The sequence below is a fragment of the Cyprinodon tularosa genome, unplaced genomic scaffold, assembly GCF_016077235.1.
Source record: "Cyprinodon tularosa strain WSP-4 unplaced genomic scaffold, ASM1607723v1 ctg207, whole genome shotgun sequence".
In the NCBI taxonomy this organism is placed as follows: domain Eukaryota; kingdom Metazoa; phylum Chordata; class Actinopteri; order Cyprinodontiformes; family Cyprinodontidae; genus Cyprinodon; species Cyprinodon tularosa.
Window position 1 is genome coordinate 225,726 of NW_024038767.1, and position 19,636 is coordinate 245,361.

The 19,636-nt window shown below is 39.5% G+C and overlaps 2 protein-coding genes across 2 annotated transcripts; one reads left to right on the plus strand and one right to left on the minus strand.

Annotated features, from left to right (window-relative positions):
• Nucleotides 1–720: 720 nt before the first annotated feature.
• On the plus strand, nt 721–12,095 carry pygl (phosphorylase, glycogen, liver). Its single transcript, XM_038285122.1, has 20 exons — nt 721–1,047; nt 1,318–1,419; nt 1,507–1,585; nt 1,867–1,970; nt 2,521–2,652; nt 2,799–2,910; nt 4,002–4,084; nt 4,160–4,297; nt 4,694–4,786; nt 5,003–5,149; nt 5,967–6,130; nt 6,678–6,792; nt 6,908–7,009; nt 8,552–8,699; nt 9,631–9,689; nt 9,767–9,908; nt 9,989–10,196; nt 10,275–10,409; nt 10,476–10,542; nt 11,507–12,095. The coding sequence occupies exons 1-20, from the start codon at nt 805–807 to the stop codon at nt 11,693–11,695; spliced, it is 2,562 nt and encodes an 853-aa protein (XP_038141050.1). The 5' UTR covers nt 721–804; the 3' UTR covers nt 11,696–12,095.
• On the minus strand, nt 12,088–18,517 carry LOC119783543 (lysophosphatidylserine lipase ABHD12-like). Its single transcript, XM_038285123.1, has 12 exons — nt 18,151–18,517; nt 15,460–15,562; nt 15,140–15,259; nt 14,943–14,973; nt 14,807–14,852; nt 13,548–13,677; nt 13,425–13,462; nt 13,135–13,214; nt 12,623–12,705; nt 12,475–12,553; nt 12,259–12,392; nt 12,088–12,181 (listed from the first exon to the last, which is right to left on the minus strand). Exons 1-12 carry the CDS (start codon nt 18,251–18,253, stop codon nt 12,163–12,165), a joined length of 966 nt encoding a protein of 321 aa, XP_038141051.1. The 5' UTR covers nt 18,254–18,517; the 3' UTR covers nt 12,088–12,162.
• Nucleotides 18,518–19,636: the final 1,119 nt, after the last annotated feature.

Below are 19,636 nucleotides of genomic sequence, written 5' to 3' on the forward strand. Positions count from 1 at the left end.
GGGAGAATAGAGATAGAATGAAGCAGAATGATGAAAAAGGGGTCCCTATGTCCTCCAGCAGTCTAAGCCTATAGCAGCAGAACTATAGAGATAGCTCAGGATAACCTGAGCCACTCTAACTATAAGCTTTATCAAAAAGGAAAGTTTTAAGCCTAGCCTTAAAAGTAGACAGGGTGTCTGCCTCACGGACTAAAACTGGTAGTTGGTTCCACAGGAGAGGAGCCTGATAACTAAAAGATCTGCCTCCCATTCTACTTTTAGAAATTCTAGGAACCACTAGTGAACCTGCAGATTGAGAGCGAAGTGCTCTGTTAGGAACATAAGGAACAATCATACAATTGTAGGGTTTATTAAATACATTTTAAAGTAACATGTCTGAACCAAAAACATGAAGTTGGTCTAAATAGATCCCTCAGTAGAAACTTCCCATTATCAAGTGCTGCCCTTCCTGCAGTTTCTGCACCTCAGTCTTTTTTTCTGTTGTTCTTTCTGGTTGTTTTTTAGTTCCTGCTGTGTTTTTCCTCTCCAAATCAGACCCTTCAACCCTTCCCCCATCCCATCCTAGGAGTTGTGATTGAAATTCAACTCAGCTGAAACCCCCACCCCCCCTCCTCTAGTTCTCAGCTGAGGCTTTGAAAGGGACACACCCCCCTCCCCTTGAAGTCACCAATGAACAACAGCCTGAGGAGGAGGATCCTTCATGAAAACTGCGGATGTTGCCCCATTCCTCTTTGCTTTACTCTGTTGGGCAGAGTTGAGGCGTTTCTAGCAGCAGCAGATCTAACTACCTGCACAGGAGCCACCATGGCGACTCCTCTCACCGACCAAGAGAAGCGCAAACAGATCAGCATCCGGGGGATCGTGGGAGTGGAGAACGTGGCCGAGCTGAAGAAGGGCTTTAATCGCCACCTGCACTTCACCCTGGTGAAAGACAGGAACATAGCAACGCCCAGGGATTACTACTTTGCTCTGGCCCACACTGTTAGAGACCACCTGGTGGGGAGATGGATTAGGACGCAACAGTTCTACTATGAAGCAGACCCCAAGGTAAAAGATCCACCTGCAAATGCATCTAAATGCAAATGAAACACTTCTACTCCTGCAAGCATCTAAGTTTGTGTTGCATAAAGTTTTGTACATACAAAGAAGCTTTTGTGTTTTCAGGTCAGTGCATCAGCTTCACATATTCTGTGGCTGGAAATACATGGTTGCTCCACTTCTAGTCCTTATTTTAAAGCCCTAATCTACATAGGCAAGATGCAGTTTCTTATTGATATATTCAGAGTGTTCAAAGCTGGTAAGGGTTTCTTCTTGCAGAGGGTTTATTATCTGTCCCTGGAGTTCTACATGGGCCGGACGCTGCAGAACACCATGATCAACTTGGGCCTGCAGAATGCCTGTGATGAGGCCATCTACCAGGTCAGACGGTCATTTATTTGGACACCTAGACCCAAGTTGCAGAAGCTGAACCAAAGAGTTTGATGTTTTGTATTATTTCTCCTGCAGCTTGGCCTGGATATGGAGGAGCTGGAGGAGATCGAGGAGGACGCAGGACTGGGGAATGGAGGGCTGGGCAGGCTGGCAGGTAAGAAGAATAAAGTGAAGTTTTCCCCAAAGATCCTTTTTTTTTTTTTTAATGCATACAATCCATTTCCTTTGCAACCTGAACCATTATTATCTCCAGCCTACATTGGCTGTTCTCTATAATAAAAATCTGCATGTCTACTGAACGTGTGAAGAAACTCGACCTAAGAATGTTTTCAACATCGGATGGAAATGTACAAACTTATGAAACTTCCCTTGCACTGTCAAAATATCCCTCCAGCTCTTTATTCTAACTAGAATATAATATTACTGTTTTTGCAGCATGTTTCTTGGATTCCATGGCCACCTTGGGTCTTGCAGCATATGGTTACGGTATCCGATATGAATACGGCATCTTTAATCAGAAGATAAGAGACGGTTGGCAAGTAAGTGTTCTTTTAAAAATAAAATCTACCTCTATTTTAAAACTGCCTTAGACTTCGCCCACCACTATACAGCCCCTTCATTATGAAAGTAAGGATTTCTTTCTAAAATCACTGAGAATAAGGTTGAGAGAATTTGGGTCAGAAAATATCTCAAGTTAATAATTGACAGAAAAACTGTGTGCAGTCAGATGCACATTATAGGACCGGGGTGGTGCAAGTTCTTTGCAGAACTCTTCTGATAGGAGTTTGCAAAACTGCAAGCTTCTGCTGGTTATTTGCAGGTTGAACTCGTCAGTGTAAACATGTCCCCCTGAACTCTGAACTGCACGCATGCTCGCTGTTTACGGACACTAGATGAACCTGTGCACCTGGGCTCTGCAGCTAGTGATAGTTATTTACTTAAAACAAGATCAAATGTGGGGTGTAACGGACTATAAGGGCTTCCCTTTTTGTGTCGGGCTACTGGGGGAAGGTCAAAAGGCAGAGTTTGTCTTTCCGTCCCTGAGTTTTGTCCTAAAAGTGTCCTTATCTTTGACCTTCTGTGCTGTAGGTGGAGGAGGCAGACGATTGGCTGAGGCATGGAAACCCCTGGGAGAAGGCCCGCCCTGAGTATATGCTTCCTGTTCACTTCTATGGACGTGTAGAGGAGACCAGAGATGGACCCAAATGGGTTGACACTCAGGTGCCCTAGCAACATTATAAAATATCCTAGCAACTGCTTCATGGTGCACAAATAGTTTTAAATCTTGGTGGAAGGAAAGTAGAATTCCTCCAGATTGTCAGTGAATAACCTTGTACTGTGGTCTTCCTGTAACGGCTCACCTGCAGGTTGTTTTGGCGATGCCTTACGACACGCCCATTCCTGGCTACATGAACAACACTGTGAATACGATGAGGCTGTGGTCAGCCCGTGCACCGAATGACTTCAACCTGAAAGACTGTAAGTGCTGCCTTTATTTTACCAACTGATTACATTCCAACCACTTTCTTCCATTTGTGGCATATTGAATTTTTCTGAATAGATCAGCTCCTATATAACTAAAGTGGAGGGTAAATTATTCAGGTGTCACCTCCTACTCAGATGCCTCTAAATAAATCCTCTCCAACAAATAACCTTTTGAAGTGTTGTATGAATGCAGCTGCTCTGTAAAGGTATCCGGTGTTTTGGAGAAATGTAGTTAAATTACATCTTAAAGAGCAATGAAAACAGATGAATGAGACATGACCACTAATTGAGAGGTTTAATCTCAGATGCAGCGACAATGCGTCTCTGGAGGAGCTGCAGAGATTCTCAGCTCTGCTGCGAGAATGTATTGATGTCAATTATCAGTTGCTCATTTGCCAAATCTGACCTTTATGCAACAGTCACATGAAAAGAGCCCCCTGGTTTGAGGAGGAGACAAAAATGAAATTTTCTAGCCCGTGCGTAAATGTCGTTTGGTGGCATCATGCTGTGGGCTTTGGCAAGAGACTGGCCCTCCAGTCCTCTGCAAACTTTACAGGATTCTCTGTTTCAGCAGTTTTCACTCAAATGCAAGATCACTGGCAGTTTGGGAGACTGACTGCATGCTAGTGAGGCAGTTTAGCCCTGATTTCAGTTGCGTAGGACAAGAGACGTAGCTGAAAGTTGCAGGACTCCAGCCCTTGTGGATTTGAGTTTGAGGCACTGATCAGTATGCATGACCTTGAGCTATTTTTGTAAAGAATGTCAAAGTCTAAATGTGCTGCATGCCCCAAAGGGAGTGGAGTCTAAAAGGATTGTTTTAAGGGATGTATATAAATATATTCCAACATTGTAAAGAACTTAAATATTTTCTTTTCACTGCACTTTTTTTTTCTGTTTTTTGTTTATTTCCCACATGTAGAGAAAAAACCTGTCTGTTCTTATACTGTTAAGTTTGTTACCGTACCCAATGTGTAAGATGAATGAAAATGTCTCTAATTGTGATTATTTCCACTCTTCAACATTGCAGTTTGTTTTTTATCTTTAAGCTTTGCTCCTGGTGACATCTGGTTTGTTCCTCTCTATAGTTAATGTAGGAGATTACATAGAAGCTGTTCTGGACAGAAATCTGGCTGAGAACATCTCCAGAGTCCTCTATCCAAATGATAATGTAAGTTCACTTTTCAATATCTCCATCTCATCCACCATTGGATGCTTTTCCCCTTAAATTTCTCCTGTTTCGCAGTTCTTTGAAGGAAAGGAGCTCCGTCTGAAGCAGGAGTACTTTGTAGTGGCAGCCACTCTCCAAGACATCATCCGCCGCTTCAAGACCACTAAGAAGGAGAGCCTCAAGCGCACCTGCTTTGATGGTTTCCCAGATAAAGTAAGTAGTAAGTCTCTGCATTAAAAAAAAGAAGTGGTGTTGTCGGTTTCAGTTGGTATTTTGCTTCATTCTGTTTGCAACATTATGTCAACATTTCCTGTGTTTGGGTCTGTTGCAGCTACTAAAGCTGCTAGGTGGCTGAGCTTTGCATAAATAGCTTAGTCATTGTTTCCTATTAAAAAAGGGGGACAAATGGAATAATTGATGGTGAAGTCATCTGAAGAGTGGTTGCATTATTAAGAAGAATGCATCTTTAAAGTAATGCATTTTCAAGATTCCTCCAGTCTGTTTCACAACCGGCCCAACTAGCCTGAAAGTTGACTTTGGGGGAAAAAATAATAATAAATTTTTGAGTCTGTTTGTAGAGGAGAGAGATCATGGTGTCCTGTTCTTCAGGTGGCCATCCAGCTGAATGACACCCATCCTGCCATGGCCATTCCCGAGCTGATGAGGATCTTTGTGGACATTGAGAAACTTGACTGGGACACGGTGAGAGCACGTCTGCTTTGACTGATACAATCAATAGTAACTGACAGGAAGTACTGATTAGGAAATGAAGAACAAGTAAGGGCAAGCAGCGCTAGTTATGGTTCAACCCACATTCTTGCTAAATGTTTATGTGCAGCAGTGAAGTGTTTAGCCAGGTTTAGGAGTAGATTGGACATAAAATGCACTCATTGAATGAGACTTGTCCTCCTCCCTCAGGCCTGGGACCTCACCAGGCGTACGTTTGCTTACACCAACCACACGATTCTCCCTGAGGCTCTGGAGCGCTGGCCTGTGGAGCTGCTGGAGAACCTTCTTCCCAGACACTTGCAGATCATCTACCAGATCAACCAGGCTCACCTGGATGTAAGCATGTTGAAGCTGAAGCATCACTGGGGTCGATTTCAGTGTGCAATGGCTTTTTTCTTTTTCTCAGCTTGTTTTCTACTCTTAGCTATGAAAAAAAAATAACCTAATGGTCAAAACTGTGCAAAAAATGTTTACATTATTAATGGTACTTGTATATTCTGTGTCAGGATGAGGTTAAAAATCTGAAAAGTGTGGCTTGCATACATTTCATGTCTTGAGTCGACAACCTTTTGCAGTAACTATAGTTTTAATTCTTCTGTGGTTTGTCTCTACCAGCTTGGCAAAGTTAAAAGCAACAATCTTACATTCTATTTATTAAAAATGTCATTTGTTTTTACTTGACTTGTGCTTAAACATAAATATCCTTTAATATAAACCCCTCCCCTACATATCTGGCTGTACAGTAGTCCTAACGGGCAGCGAACTTCCTGAATCTTGCAGATTTTTTTCTCCAAAACTCTCCTGTATTCATCTCTCTTCACCATCAACTCTCTAATGGTCGTTGCTGAAGAAAAGCACCCACTCTGGTTCTGTCTCTGGTGGCAGTGTGTTCAGGATGATGCATAGTGTTGGTTTTCTGCCACTTTCACATGTAGGGAAAGAAGTTCAATGTATTGGCACCTCTTTTTATTCCTTTCAAAATATCTACATATGCATTTTTCACCTTTGTCATAAGGCTGTATTTGGAGGACATGGCTAGTGTTAGAGGTTTCCCTACTAAATCTGGGTTTAGGGATTATAAAGGATCTTTTGCAAGTTTTCTTTTTTTTTCTCCTTAAACAAACTAAAGGCTTTTTTTTCCTAATCCACATAGAAAATTGCTGCCCTCTTTCCCAAAGACATCGACAAACTGAGGAAGATGTCTCTGATTGAAGAGGACGGCTGCAAGAGGGTGAACATGGCCCATCTGTGCATCGTAGGATCTCACGCTGTCAATGGAGTTGCCCAAATACACTCCAACATCATCAAAACCCAAGTGTAAGCTTTCTTTTATGTGGTTAAGAACCATCCCTTGTTGAAACTGGAGCTTTGGCAAACTGTTGCTGTTTTAAATGTATTTAGTGTTAGTAAAGCAAAGTCTTCAATCTGTGCATCCAGATTGAAGAGATGTATTTTTACTTCCTCATTCTCTTCAATAAGGAAATAGTTGGAAACAAAATGAACATGGTGGAGCATTGTTTTTGCTTATCTAGCTGTCATCTGTTTGACAAAATTGTAATAATTCTACCCTCTTCTGGTTTGTTTTTTGTTTTTTTAAGTACTTAAATAAATTCCAACAAGCACTGCACTATTTGAAAATGTTTGACTAATTGGCAGAGAATAGGAGAAGCATCTCAGACTGAACAGGACCTCACTTAGAATAGTTTAATGCCTCTCGACAGAAGCTTCTGGGTTTTTTAGGCTAAATGTGGTTGATTTAGCAGATAAAATCAGGAATCTTGCAGTGGCTGCTGTTCATTTAAGTGAAAAATTTTTACTTTTCTTCTGATCATGTACATAATTTCTTTTATTTTCTTCCCCCCAGCTTCAAGGACTTCAGTGACCTAGAACCGGGCAAATTTCAGAACAAAACTAACGGCATCACTCCCAGACGCTGGCTGCTCCTCTGCAACCCTGGACTGGCTGAGCTCATCGCTGAGGTTCGTTTGAGACAAACTTTCAAACCTTTCAGAGAATCATGTGATCGCACCTCAGCAGCCAATGCATATCCTTATATATGTTCCAATATGTCTAAAATACTCATTTTGCTGTCAGGTCATTGGTGAGGACTATGTGAAGGACCTCAGCCAGCTGAAAAAGCTGAATGGCTTTGTCGACGATGTGGCCTTCATCCGAGACGTCTCAAAAGTCAAACAGGTAGGCAGCTACCTCACACTGAGAATGAGCAAAGGTCTGTTCACTTGATCATGGAGGCTTTTAAAATCCTTACTGCAAATTTCATCTAAACAATTTGGTCTGTGTTCTAGAGTGGTGGTGAAGCCATTTTACAGTAAATGCTGTCACACAGAATGCTGCCACTGTTGCCAACATGTATACAGTGATGGCAGCAACATGGACGGTTCTAGATGGGGGGCCAGCAGGGAACAGGGCCCCCTGTAGAAACGGTTATGGCCCCATTAGTAAAGACCTAATATTATATAAAGGAATATGCTCCGGTACAGAGCCTGTAAATTATCAGTCCCCCTTGAACCACTTTTATTTTAAAGAAGGAAGGAAAAATGTTGTTTCACTTTAAATGCATGTCATAATTTTTTTTTTTTTTTTTTTTTTTTTTTTTTTTTAGAACTTTTATATTTTGATTATTTTTTACAGAGCAATAATACAGCCATACATCAATGGTACATAACACAAATATTTACTATATAAAGTTTTCCATAAAATAAACATCTTAGCTCGATATCTTCTGATCTCAGCCTCACATTTGTAGGGTCATCATCCTAAAACCCTAAAATAAGGACACACTAATAGCTAAACACCATATGCCATCAACATAGCTTTTGCTTGCCCCCAGCTCAGGCTAAAAGTGTTTTTTTTAAGTCTTAATGAGTAGGTTATCTTTTCCATTTTATATGATTCCCTTACTTTTTGAACCCATAAGTCATAGGATGCATAATGCATTTTATCTTGAAATAGGATCATGTTTATTTCCTCTATGGCTTTTGGTTCACCTAATATTACAAACAATGAACTATTTCCTTTTTTGTTAGTTTTTTTTTTTATTCTTTTGTTTGGTGTTTAAAAAAATAATAAAATAAAATACTGGATCTTTAACGTCTGAAATTGGAAATTACTCTTAAGCTCACAAAGATTAGCTAGGCTTGTCCATCCAAATTTGGTTTTTAAAAGAGAAACATTCTGCCCTGTTGAATTCAATTGAGCATACATTTTAAAGATGGTTCCCTCGATGTGCTTAAAAAAAAAAGTAATCTTAAGTTAAGAAAGATCTATAAAAAACCTGTAAACTCTTCCCCATGATTTAATATCGGTGCCTTGAAGACCTGCAAACCTTTGGTCTCCCAAAGCGATGTCCATCAGGTCTTTAGTTTGGATAGTTATGAAAGCATCAACCTACATTTTCTCAACTAGGGGCTGAGCCTTATGATGACCATAATAATAAACCACAAAATCAGATTAGGTCTACAATTGTTTTAAATCATGTTTTATTCTCTTCCTGAGGTTCATTATTCCTTAAAAGGTAAAAAGAAAATCAATCAGAAAAGAAGGTGAGAAACTGAACATGTTGCCTGGAAAATGATATGTTTTACTTTTATTTATATATATGCATGCATACATTGCCGTTTAATGAAGCCAGGCATTGCAACACCACATCTTGCAGCTACATGTCCAGGCACTGTTCTTCTGATTCAGCATTTTCACCTCCTATTGTCATTCTTACAGGACAATAAGCTGAAGTTTGCCCAGTATCTGGAAAATGAATACAGGGTGAAGATCAACCCATCCTCCATGTTCGACGTCCATGTCAAGAGGATCCATGAGTACAAACGGCAGCTGCTCAACTGTCTTCACATCATCACCTTGTACAACCGTACGTGCTGCAATTTGTGCTTAATCATTCGATCTGAAACAAAATGCTCTTGCAGGTAATTAAAATTGTCAATCTGAGTCATCATTTGGATGAAAAGTGATGTTCACAGGTGGAATATTCCACACCCACCTGGGGCTTCATGTTAAAACAGACATGAGGAATGCAGCCTTTAAGATCAGCTGTGGGAATTTTCCACAAAGCCCCAAAGCTGTGATTAAACTGTGAAGCAATTTCATCAGCCAATAAATTATAAATTTTCCTTAGCTGAAAGCTTTTTCATTATTTGGAGTCTTCTGCACCAATGTGCTGCATGCATTGCCTGTTTATCAAGTATTCATAATTTACTACTATAATGAAACTCATTTCGAACCCAAAGCTCTGATGATTTTATGTAATGACCATAAAGTGGCGAACATTTCCAAAGGAAAAGTCTTTTACTTTTTTTTTTTTTTTTTTTTCCCCTTTTAACCCAAATCTAAAATTAGTCCCATTACTGCCCCCTGCTGGCTGTGTCTGTAGAGCTGCCCCTCTGATCTGAAAAGTGTTAAAAGATAAATGGATTTATGTGCAGACCATCCCTCCAGTTTGATGCTGCTGAAGGGAAGTGTTGGTTTTCTGCGGCACATAATGATTAACAAGTTGTTTGAAAAGTTCATTTCTGGGCTTGTCTGAACAGAACCCAGTAGTTCTCTGTAGAATGAGATTGCCATTGGCTCTCAGTAATGGCCTACTTTCTGCCATTTTACCATCTCTGCCAGATATTTGCCTTCCACAACATTATATGGCAGCTTTTTCTCCCACCAGAGCTGTGGAGCTCTCCAGCTCCTCCAGAGTCGAGGGCCCTTAATGATATTAAATGTGCGGAATCTGAAAGAAAAGAATATCAGTTTCTAACTTGGTTTTCTTGTCTGTTTTTTGCTCTTTTCTGAAGGCATCAGGAAGAACCCCAATGCACCTTTCGTACCACGAACGGTGATTATCGGAGGAAAGGTAAGAGGCAACCTGCATATGATGCAGAGCTAAAGCAGTGCAACATGATGTAACCCTCCCATTGTCGCCCTTGGCAGGCTGCACCTGGATACCACATGGCGAAATTGATTATTAAGCTGATTACATCTGTGGCTGATGTGGTCAATAATGATGCTGTGGTAGGAAGCAAGCTGAAGGTAATCTTCCTGGAGAACTACAGGGTTTCTCTTGCAGAAAAAGGTAAAATATTCATAACAAAGTTGTCTTTTGTGGAACAGAAAACACGTCCCTGTAATTTCCTGTGATTCGCTCTTCCTCAGTGATCCCTGCAACAGATCTGTCAGAGCAAATCTCCACTGCTGGCACTGAGGCTTCAGGAACGGGCAACATGAAGTTTATGCTGAATGGAGCTCTGACCATCGGAACCATGGATGGAGCCAACGTGGAGATGGCAGAAGAGGCCGGAGAGGAGAACCTCTTCATCTTTGGCATGCGGGTGGAGGATGTGGCCGAAATGGACAAGAAGGGGTAACGCTTCATCAAAGGGAACATTTATAACCTCACCTGAGGATTTCTTTTTAAGCTCTACAAGCTTTGCTCTTTCAGATATGATGCCATGTCCTACTATGATAAAATCCCTGAGCTGAAACAAGTAATGGATCAGATTGCCAGTGGATTTTTCAGCCCCAAGAATCCGGAGCTTTTTAAGGACCTCACTAACATGCTCTTCAAACATGACCGGTGAGACGTTTACCTTTTTTATTTAGCTAAAACTATCTTCATCTTCTGACAATCTTTCTCTTACAGATTCAAAGTGTTTGCAGACTTTGAAGACTACATAAAATGCCAAGAAAAAGTCAGCAAGCTCTATCAGGTAAAATCTCCCTAAAATATAGATGTTAGAAAAACAGATTTAGCTTCGTCATTATGCTTTCCTGTATGTATTCTTTGACAGGAATTTTGCATACATTCTTACTTTAAAAATAAAATCTTGGATTTCATTCGAATAAAATGATCACTTGCACAATTAAAGGCTCTCATAGCAATAATAGCGAAATAAATATAACTCGGTCAGTTATTGATTCAACCTCATTATAAATCTACCCTTAGGAATTTGGAGTTTTCTCTTAGCTTTGAGCACTGGGCTGGAAAAATTAATCTTGCACCAATAAAGGACATGATGGTGCTGGAGGGTTAGGAAATCTTCAATATTCTCCTGAAAGACTTGATGCTGACCAATTTTCAGCTTACTTTCACAATCCACCAGATTTATTTTAAAGCTCTTAATTTCTACGGACTGCTATGGAACCCAGCAGGGTTTCCAGGTCCTTAAGGAGGGAAATGGGCCCACAGCATGACGGATTCTCCAAAAAAAAAAAAAAAAAAAAAAAAAAAAAAAACATTGGACATGCTATGTGTTAGAAACTGTATTTCTCTTTTTTTAAGTTTGTTGCAGAAAATGTTTCTTAAAAAATAAAAACCTCAAATCCAGACTCAAAACTTTCCTGTTCAGACAGTCTTATCCCATCTCGTTCATATGCATCACTCTAATATTGTTTTCTTCCTTTGGCTTTATTTTACTTCCTGCTGTTTTGTTTTCTGTGGCATCTTTATGGTTGTACTTTTTAGCTTCCTGTTTTTAATGTTTTATCTGCCTGTAAAGTGTCCTTGGGTGTTTTGACAAGGCGCTTTCCAATAAAATGTAGTAGTATTATTCAAATTAAACTTAATTAAACTTAAATCAAAATTAAACAGTGAAATGGAATGTTGTGGATACCAGGATTTGAGTCTTCTTCCTAAACTAATGCACACTCTAATCTGTGTTTCCTTTGTAATAGAATCCAGTGGAATGGACAAAGATGGTAATCAAGAACATCGCAGCAACAGGAAAGTTCTCCAGCGACAGAACCATCACAGAATATGCTACTGAGGTGTGGGGCATGGAGCCCACCGACCTGAAGATCCCTCCCCCTAGTGAGCCCAGGGAGGCCATCGAGGAAACGGTCAAAGCTCTGAAGAAAATGTGAAAATGTTTCGCATCCCCTGGGCTGCCATTTCGTTTACAGAACAAAGCCTTTATGCAACTTATTACCGTTTTATTATTTTTCTGTTTTTCAGGGGAATCTAAGGTGCTTTTTATCTTTTTCCCCTTTGCATCTTAGTCAAAGCACTGTTACATTTCTTTAGCGCCAACACATTCAGTCTCTGAAGGGTGGAAAAGCTCTGAAAACTCACTCATTTCTGACATTCCTAAGGATCAGGAGGGTTTTAGGATTCAGGAAGTTAAATGGTTATAAGGAAAGCAGACCTGAGGTGATCTGTACTTAGAAAAACTGTTTATAAGAGGAAAAAATAGTGTTTAGAAAGACAAAAGACTAATGAATCTTGTTCTCTACTTGCTGAAATAAAACTTCAAAAGCAAAGTGATGCAAGTTTTTATTTGTTTTTGGTTGTCTTGCATTTTTCTGACTTTGTAGGAAGGATGGTCCTTTCATCAAGTTTGTAGAAATGTCCTGCAACATGCAAGTCTGAGTTAAATTCAAATGGACATTATTTTTGAGCTCAGATTTAAGCTGGTCTCCTGACTTACTGCACCACATCTGACAAATCGGGGTCCAAGCATATGTGGCTGTGGGACAGTCCAAGGTTTCCTCTGTAGGTGATCATCTGAACTCGAGCTTCTGAGTTGGATTCCTTCCGGGCTTGCAGCGCTATCTGGTGCAGCTGGAGCAAATGGTTGCAAACCGTTTCAGCAAAGCAGGCACGCTTGCAACAGGAAATTAGGCGGGAAGAAAATCCACTGTACCTTCTGACCCATACGGTAGGGAACGATGTTATCGTCCTCTGCATGCAGGATCAGAAGTGGACTGCTCAGGGTCTTTAAACTGCAGCAATAAGAGCAGACTGTAATAATCAACATGGCTGCTGACTGGCTTTGTTTTAAGTAAACTTACTTCTCATCATTGGCAAATGATATGTTTATCTTTTCCAATAAGTTCCAGAGCAAGCTCTCAACTCCTGGCAGCAACGTGTACATCTGGAACACAGAAGAGTAGCAGCATCCTTCATCTCGGTATATATCAAATTAAATCTTTTATAGGATACTATTTTATTTTATTTTTTTCCTTTTACTGAACAGTTTATCAGTCTGGACAATATTGATTTAAATGTCTAGAAAAGGGAAGAGAGCTCTGAAGTCTTCAATTTGGGCACTAAGAATAGAGATGCTAAAGTTCTGATTTGCAGAATTTTAAAGATAAAAAAAATCCAAATGAAGATGATGCTGAATATAAAACATTTTAAAGCTTATTTTTACAAAAAAATTCATATATCCTTAATATTGCCTAAAACTGCAATCTACTCCCAAAAGGTCCTAAACTGAATGCAGAAATGCTGCTAATGACTTTAATCTGCTGTTTCACTCTAAGTCTTTAGGTAAACAAACCGCTGCAAAGGTCCACCTCACCTTAACAAGCAGATTATCTGCAATAACATCTCCAATTCTCGTGTATGGAGCTTCCAGGATTACAGCATCCACAGCAGACCCTGATGCATAAATGTTTAGAAAAGATAAATGCACAAATGTACCATATAAGAAGTTGGTATTTGTAAAAGTAATATGAAATGCATAGTTGCATTATTACTCGAGGGACTTTTTTGTTTTATTTTAGGGGGTATTTGAGAGAGAGAGGAAAACAAATACAAAGATTTAAGTCCTTTGGTCTGCCTCAATGACTTCCTATAACTCTAACCCACCTTGTTCTTGTATTTTCACTGCAGTGTTGGTTGCCACTCTGGGAAAAAAAAAGAATTATTTGTGTTTTGGTTCTTTATCATTAGAAGTCGGTGGGTCTAAATAAAAACACAGGAGAAACTGACCCAGAGCCCAGAGAGTGGCCCCACAGACAGACCGGGCTCCCTTTGCTTTGTGCCTTTGCCCAGTGATACAGGTAGAGGGCGTCAGCGGTCAATCCAGCTTCACTGGGATCTCCAGTGGAATCTCCAAATCCTCATTAAGACAAATTACAGCCTGAATTTTACATTTATTGTTCTTTGGGCTGATTGTTAAAAATCATATTACACCAGTTTAAATGTCAGTTTTCTTCTGGGTTCCAATTCAAATGAGAAGCTTTTACAGTTAATGTCAAAATTTAAAGTCATAGAGTAATGCATACCAATGGTCATATTTCATGAATTTGGTTTATTTTGAAATCAATACTACAGGATGGAGGGAAAGTCTTTAACGTGGTTTCCTTGCAGCCAGAGGTTTATTCTATTTCACTCTTTGTTGCGTGGTCCTTCAAAATACCCTAAAATGTCTAACAACATGATTATTGGACCCTTTAAATCATTAACCCTTTAAAGCCTGATCCAAGAATAAAACAAAACAGAAAATTACTTTTTTTGGTTTGAAGTCCTTATTTGGCCTTTTAACAAAATATGTAAAAAGAAAAAACAGAAATACATTTTTGATATTAATAATTTATTACTATGCGATAAGTCAAGATTATTTTTTGTGTAGTCTTCTACTGGCTGTTATCAGGTATATCTGATTGTGTACAATATGATTTTGAGCAAAGTTTTTACCATTAAATTATGCAAAAGGTGTCAGACGCAAAACATTTCAGAAACCGTATGTATCAAATATGATACATTTGGCATTATAGGGTTAAGGAAGTTTGGTCTCCTTTCACACACACATATATATATATATATATATATATATATATATATATATATATATATATTTTTTTTTTTTTTTTTTTTGTTCATTATCTCAATTCATTGGAAGTGGGGGGAAAAATTACAGCCTACTTAATTAAAATATTTAAACCGAATATATAGATTTTTCTTTCAAAATTAAATCCATCTCAATTTTTTCAGAAAACTTTAAAAGCCATGCATATAGTTCTGTTTTTCCATATGAAAACATGAGGAAAACTAGGAAAGTAGTATTTTTTTTTTCTTTGTACTTGAAGAGATTTCTCATTAAATGTTTGCAGAAAGAAATCCCTTTCAAACACCTTTTAGTTGTTTGTGTGTTCATGCAAATCAGGTCATATCATAGAGCTGCCTATGGATCTGAATCTGTGATTATGGCTGAGGGGAAATGGTTGTTTAATGGGTTGTTCTCTCACCTCTGTAGTCTAAAGATAAGACATGGTACCCTGCAGCACTCAGAACCTGCAACATTATAGAAGAATTTAGATTTTATATCCAAGCTCAAAAGCAAAACTGTTAAATCAAGAAACAAGTTCTTGCACTGATACAAACCTTCACCAGCTTCACTCTGTGACTTATTGCCCTGTGGGAATTAAAGGAGAGAATTTTTCTAACTGATTCATTCCTGCCAGCAACCTTTGCCTGAACTATTCAGGCCAAAGGAACAAAGAACCAAAGCAACCTTGTTATACCCACTAGACTCTATTAGGAACATTTCAAGGATGTGTACCCTGCTGCATTCATCCCACCTGCTCCCTACGTTTCCATGGAGGTAGATGACAATAGGACGCCCGTCTCCCAGTGTCTCGTGGTACCAGTCGAGATGTTTCCCAACGGCTGCGTCCCATTGGCTGACAGGGAGCGTGTGCCTTTTGAGACACACAGAGAGGCAGTGAAGAGAAAAAGTGGCACAAATGAAATACAAATGTGTTTCCAGATACTCTGCTGGTTCTTAAAGTGCTTTCTGTGCACTCAAGTGATGTCTCCATTCAACCAGGAGCCACCTGTATCAAACCAGCAGGCTGGATATTTAAGTATGAATTCACTTCAAGGAACAGATATGGCCTACCACACTCCCACTGAGACGCCCTTCTCTGTGCTGAGATAGAAGTTGCAAGTGTGGTTGAGGACATCCTGAGGTCTGCTGAGATCCACAAAGTATGGAAGCCTCACTGCCGGACAGACAATTCCAGGTCAGCATCTTTCTTTCTGCTCGGCTGTATAGTTTTTAAATAACATCATCCAACCACTTCATGTCACAGAGATGCGTTAAAAGCCAAGAGCTCAATCGCATTAAAACTATGAACTTCAGTGTGTTTTAGTGAAATTTTATGAGCTTCATTTACCAAGAATGCTTTTATTTTTGTAAAAATTTTTGTTAAAACCACAAACCATAATGTATTTTTTGGAGATTTTCTGTCATGGACCAACAAAAATAGTTTAAAATCTAAAATAGGAAGAAACAAACAAAACAAAACAAAATCTTGCATCATGCAAGTGTTGCATGTGTATGTTCTCTGCACCTCTGAGGTAATCTTATGTAGAACTACTAATGGTTGCACTAACAGTCATTTAGTGTCCGTTTCTGTCAGCTTTGCTGGTTTATGGGCTGAAATTTTACAAAATAGCTCCAGCTTACTTAGATTAAAGAGCGAACTTTAAACACCTTACTCTAAATTAGTTGTAGCCTTTGACTAGGCCATTTTAACACATAAATATGCTTTGATCTCAGTCAAACTGTAGTAACACAGACGACCTTTTTCCATACGTTTTCTGTGTACCCTGTATGGCTTGTGGCAATCTACACTCACCGGCCACTTTATTAGGTACACCTGTCCAACTGCTCGTTAACACTTAATTTCTAAGCAGCCAATCACATGGCGGCAACTCAGTGCATTTAGGCATGTAGACATGGTCAAGACAATCTCCTGCAGTTCAAAGCGAGCATCAGTATGGGGAAGAAAGGTGATTTGAGTGACTTTGAACGTGGCATGATTGTTGGTGCCAGAAGGGCTGGTCTGAGTATTTCAGAAACTGCTGATCTACTGGGATTTTCACGCACAACCATCTCTAGGGTTTACAGAGAATGGTCCGAAAAAGAAAAAACATCCAGTGAGCGGCAGTTCTGTGGGCGGAAATGCCTTGTTGATGCCAGAGGTCAGAGGAGAATGGCCAGACTGGTTGGAGCTGATAGAAGGGCAACAGTGACTCAAATAACCACCCGTTACAACCAAGGTGGGCAGAAGAGCATCTCTGAACGCACAGTACGTCCAACTTTGAGGCAGATGGGCTACAGCAGCAGAAGACCACACCGGGTGCCACTCCTTTCAGCTAAGAACAGGAAACTGAGGCTACAATTTGTACAAGCTCATGGAAATTGGACAATAGAAGATTGGAAAAACGTTGCCTGGTCTGATGAGTCTCGATTTCTGCTGCGACATTCGGATGGTAGGGTCAGAATTTGGCGTCTACAACATGAAAGCATGGATCCATCCTGCCTTGTATCAACGGTTCAGGCTGGTGGTGGTGGTGTCATGGTGTGGGGAATGTTTTCTTGGCACTCTTTGGGCCCCTTGGTACCAATTGAGCATCGTTGCAACGCCACAGCCTACCTGAGTATTGTTGCTGACCATGTCCATCCCTTTATGACCACAATGTACCCAATTCTGATGGCTACTGTCAGCAGGATAATGCGCCATGTCATAAAGCTGGAATCATCTCAGACTGGTTTCTTGAACATGACAATGAGTTCACTGTACTCAAATGGCCTCCACAGTCACCAGATCTCAATCCAATAGAGCATCTTTGGGATGTGGTGGAACGGGAGATTCGCATCATGGATGTGCAGCCGACAAATCTGCGGCAACTGTGTGATGCCATCATGTCAATATGGACCAAACTCCCTGAGGAATGCTTCCAGCACCTTGTTGAATCTATGCCACCAAGAATTGAGGCAGTTCTGAAGGCAAAAGGGGGTCCAACCCGTTACTAGCATGGGGTACCTAATAAAGTGGCCGGTGAGTGTACAAAAGCCTTTCAACATTTTTTCAGTGATGTCATCATTTCTCTATAAAACCAAGATTTCCAGGATTTTACTGCAAAAATAATGTCCTAATTAAAGCTATGAATCTCTGTAATTCCTTCAGAGTTGCAATAGTTCTCTTGGTTTCCTCTGGTTGCAGACACCCTTATCTGGCCTTCTCCATTTAGGTGAAAGGCCAAGTTTTGGTAGGATTTCACTTTCTCAGATGCACTTTTCAGAAGATGGACTGAGCCTGAAAACACCACCTGCATGCTTCTACACAATGTCACCCCACAATGTATCCATCTCCATGCTGCTGTTTGACCACTGATGATCACAAATAAACAGAACGGTTGACTCTACGCTTAGATTAAATAACACACACGTGGAATCTGATCTGATTGCAGATCAAATTCCAGTTCATCCAGCATCTGGATGAACTGGAATTTGTTTAAAAGCATCAGGATAAGTTGGGACTACAGATAAGTAAGATGTGAAAGTTAAATCATTAGGAAAATCTTTAGTTTTAACTATATTTATGCAACTTGCACAATTAAATACTTTTCATTGTAAATGCAATTAAAATTTACCAATTTGCACAAGTAACTCAACTAAATTTTACAAATGTAAACAAAAATACTGTTATTTTGATTAATAATTTACAGTTGATATAAACTGTTCCACCATAGAGTAGCTAAGCTTGTTATAAACAGCAAACACTGGAGCTACAGTACTTACATTGGTGAGAAAATATGGCATTGCTCAGTATCCAGGGGAACAGAGAGAGAAGCACAGGCCCTGAAAGATAAGCAGTCAGCAGAAATAACAGAACTTTCTTCATATTTGCCACAGGCAAAGTGATTTTCCCTAATTCTCTTTAGGCTCCAGATCTGCTTCCTGGTTCAGTTTGGGTGGAGCAGCAGATAAACCAGCAGGAGTGTTGGGAAATATAGGGAAAGGAGGTCAATGTTCATCTCCCTTCTGCTGCTGCTGCTTGTTTATGTTTCAAAAAGGGAGACAGACGTAAAGAACAGGTTCTGTCTGCTAAAGAAAGTGATGCATTGTTCATCCTACATACATAACCAGTCCAACCAGAGGAGATTACAAGGTCAATGACCAGCAAACACAGAGCAAAGCATTGTGGGAACTGGAGTTTTTCTTCTTCTAATGAGGTTTTATGGCTGTTGGCAAACTTGTGAGAAGTGCATTACTGCCAACAACTGATATGGAGTAAAGCAAGGAAACAGGAAATGATTCACTCCAAAAAAAAAAATGTTTAACTTAACCCAACATAATAAATACTAAATCACCTTATCCCTCATCATTTTTATTTATCTTTAATTCATTGTAATTCTGCCAGTTTCTGATGCTCCTATTGGTTTTCCCATCATGCTTCCAACCGTTTAAGTCTTAAACTTCCAGATATTTTCTGCAGCTTTCACTATTATTACGTCTGTGCACTACAATTGATCTCTTCCACCATGAATAGAACAAAATCTTTCTTTTTAACAATCAGTGAGTCTTCTTCAATTTTTGGACATTTCTCCAGAGGTTTTGAATTTGCCGTGTGTTGAACTGTTGGTTTGTTTTTTTCTAACTGAGATGGGATCCTTTTTGCAGCTTCAGCGTAAGTTATTGCGAGCTCAAATTAAAAAAATTTTAATTTCCTCAAACCTCCACCACAGAGGAACTGCAGTTCTCTGTACAAATGCCTCTTTATACTAATAATAATAATAATAATAATAATAATAATGATAATAATACTTTTATTTGAAAGGAGCCTTACAATGCACCCTAGGTCACCTTTCAAATATAAAAAAAGATCAATAATAGGGTGATTGAGGTTGTGTGTAAATATAGTTATGTTAAAGAGAAACATTGCAGCCAATGAGCTTGCAATCATTTTTTATTTATAATTGTCTTCATGGCTTCAGTTGTGCTCATCATTTATTTAATCATTCTTAAGCTCCAGTTTTATCATTTGATAGCTTTTTCTATGCACTTTTGCTTACGATTGTTTAGGGATTTTTATGTTTAGTGATGCTTTATTCTAATTATAGCAATGATTATAAGTTAATCATTTAATGCTAAACATACTTCAGTTGTGGCCCTCTTGATGGTCCCTTTCCAAGTGATAAAAGCTATGCCAGATGACCCCAAACAACAAATCAAGGTTACACAAACAGATCAAATTTTGCCCTAAAGCAAATTGGTTATATGGGTT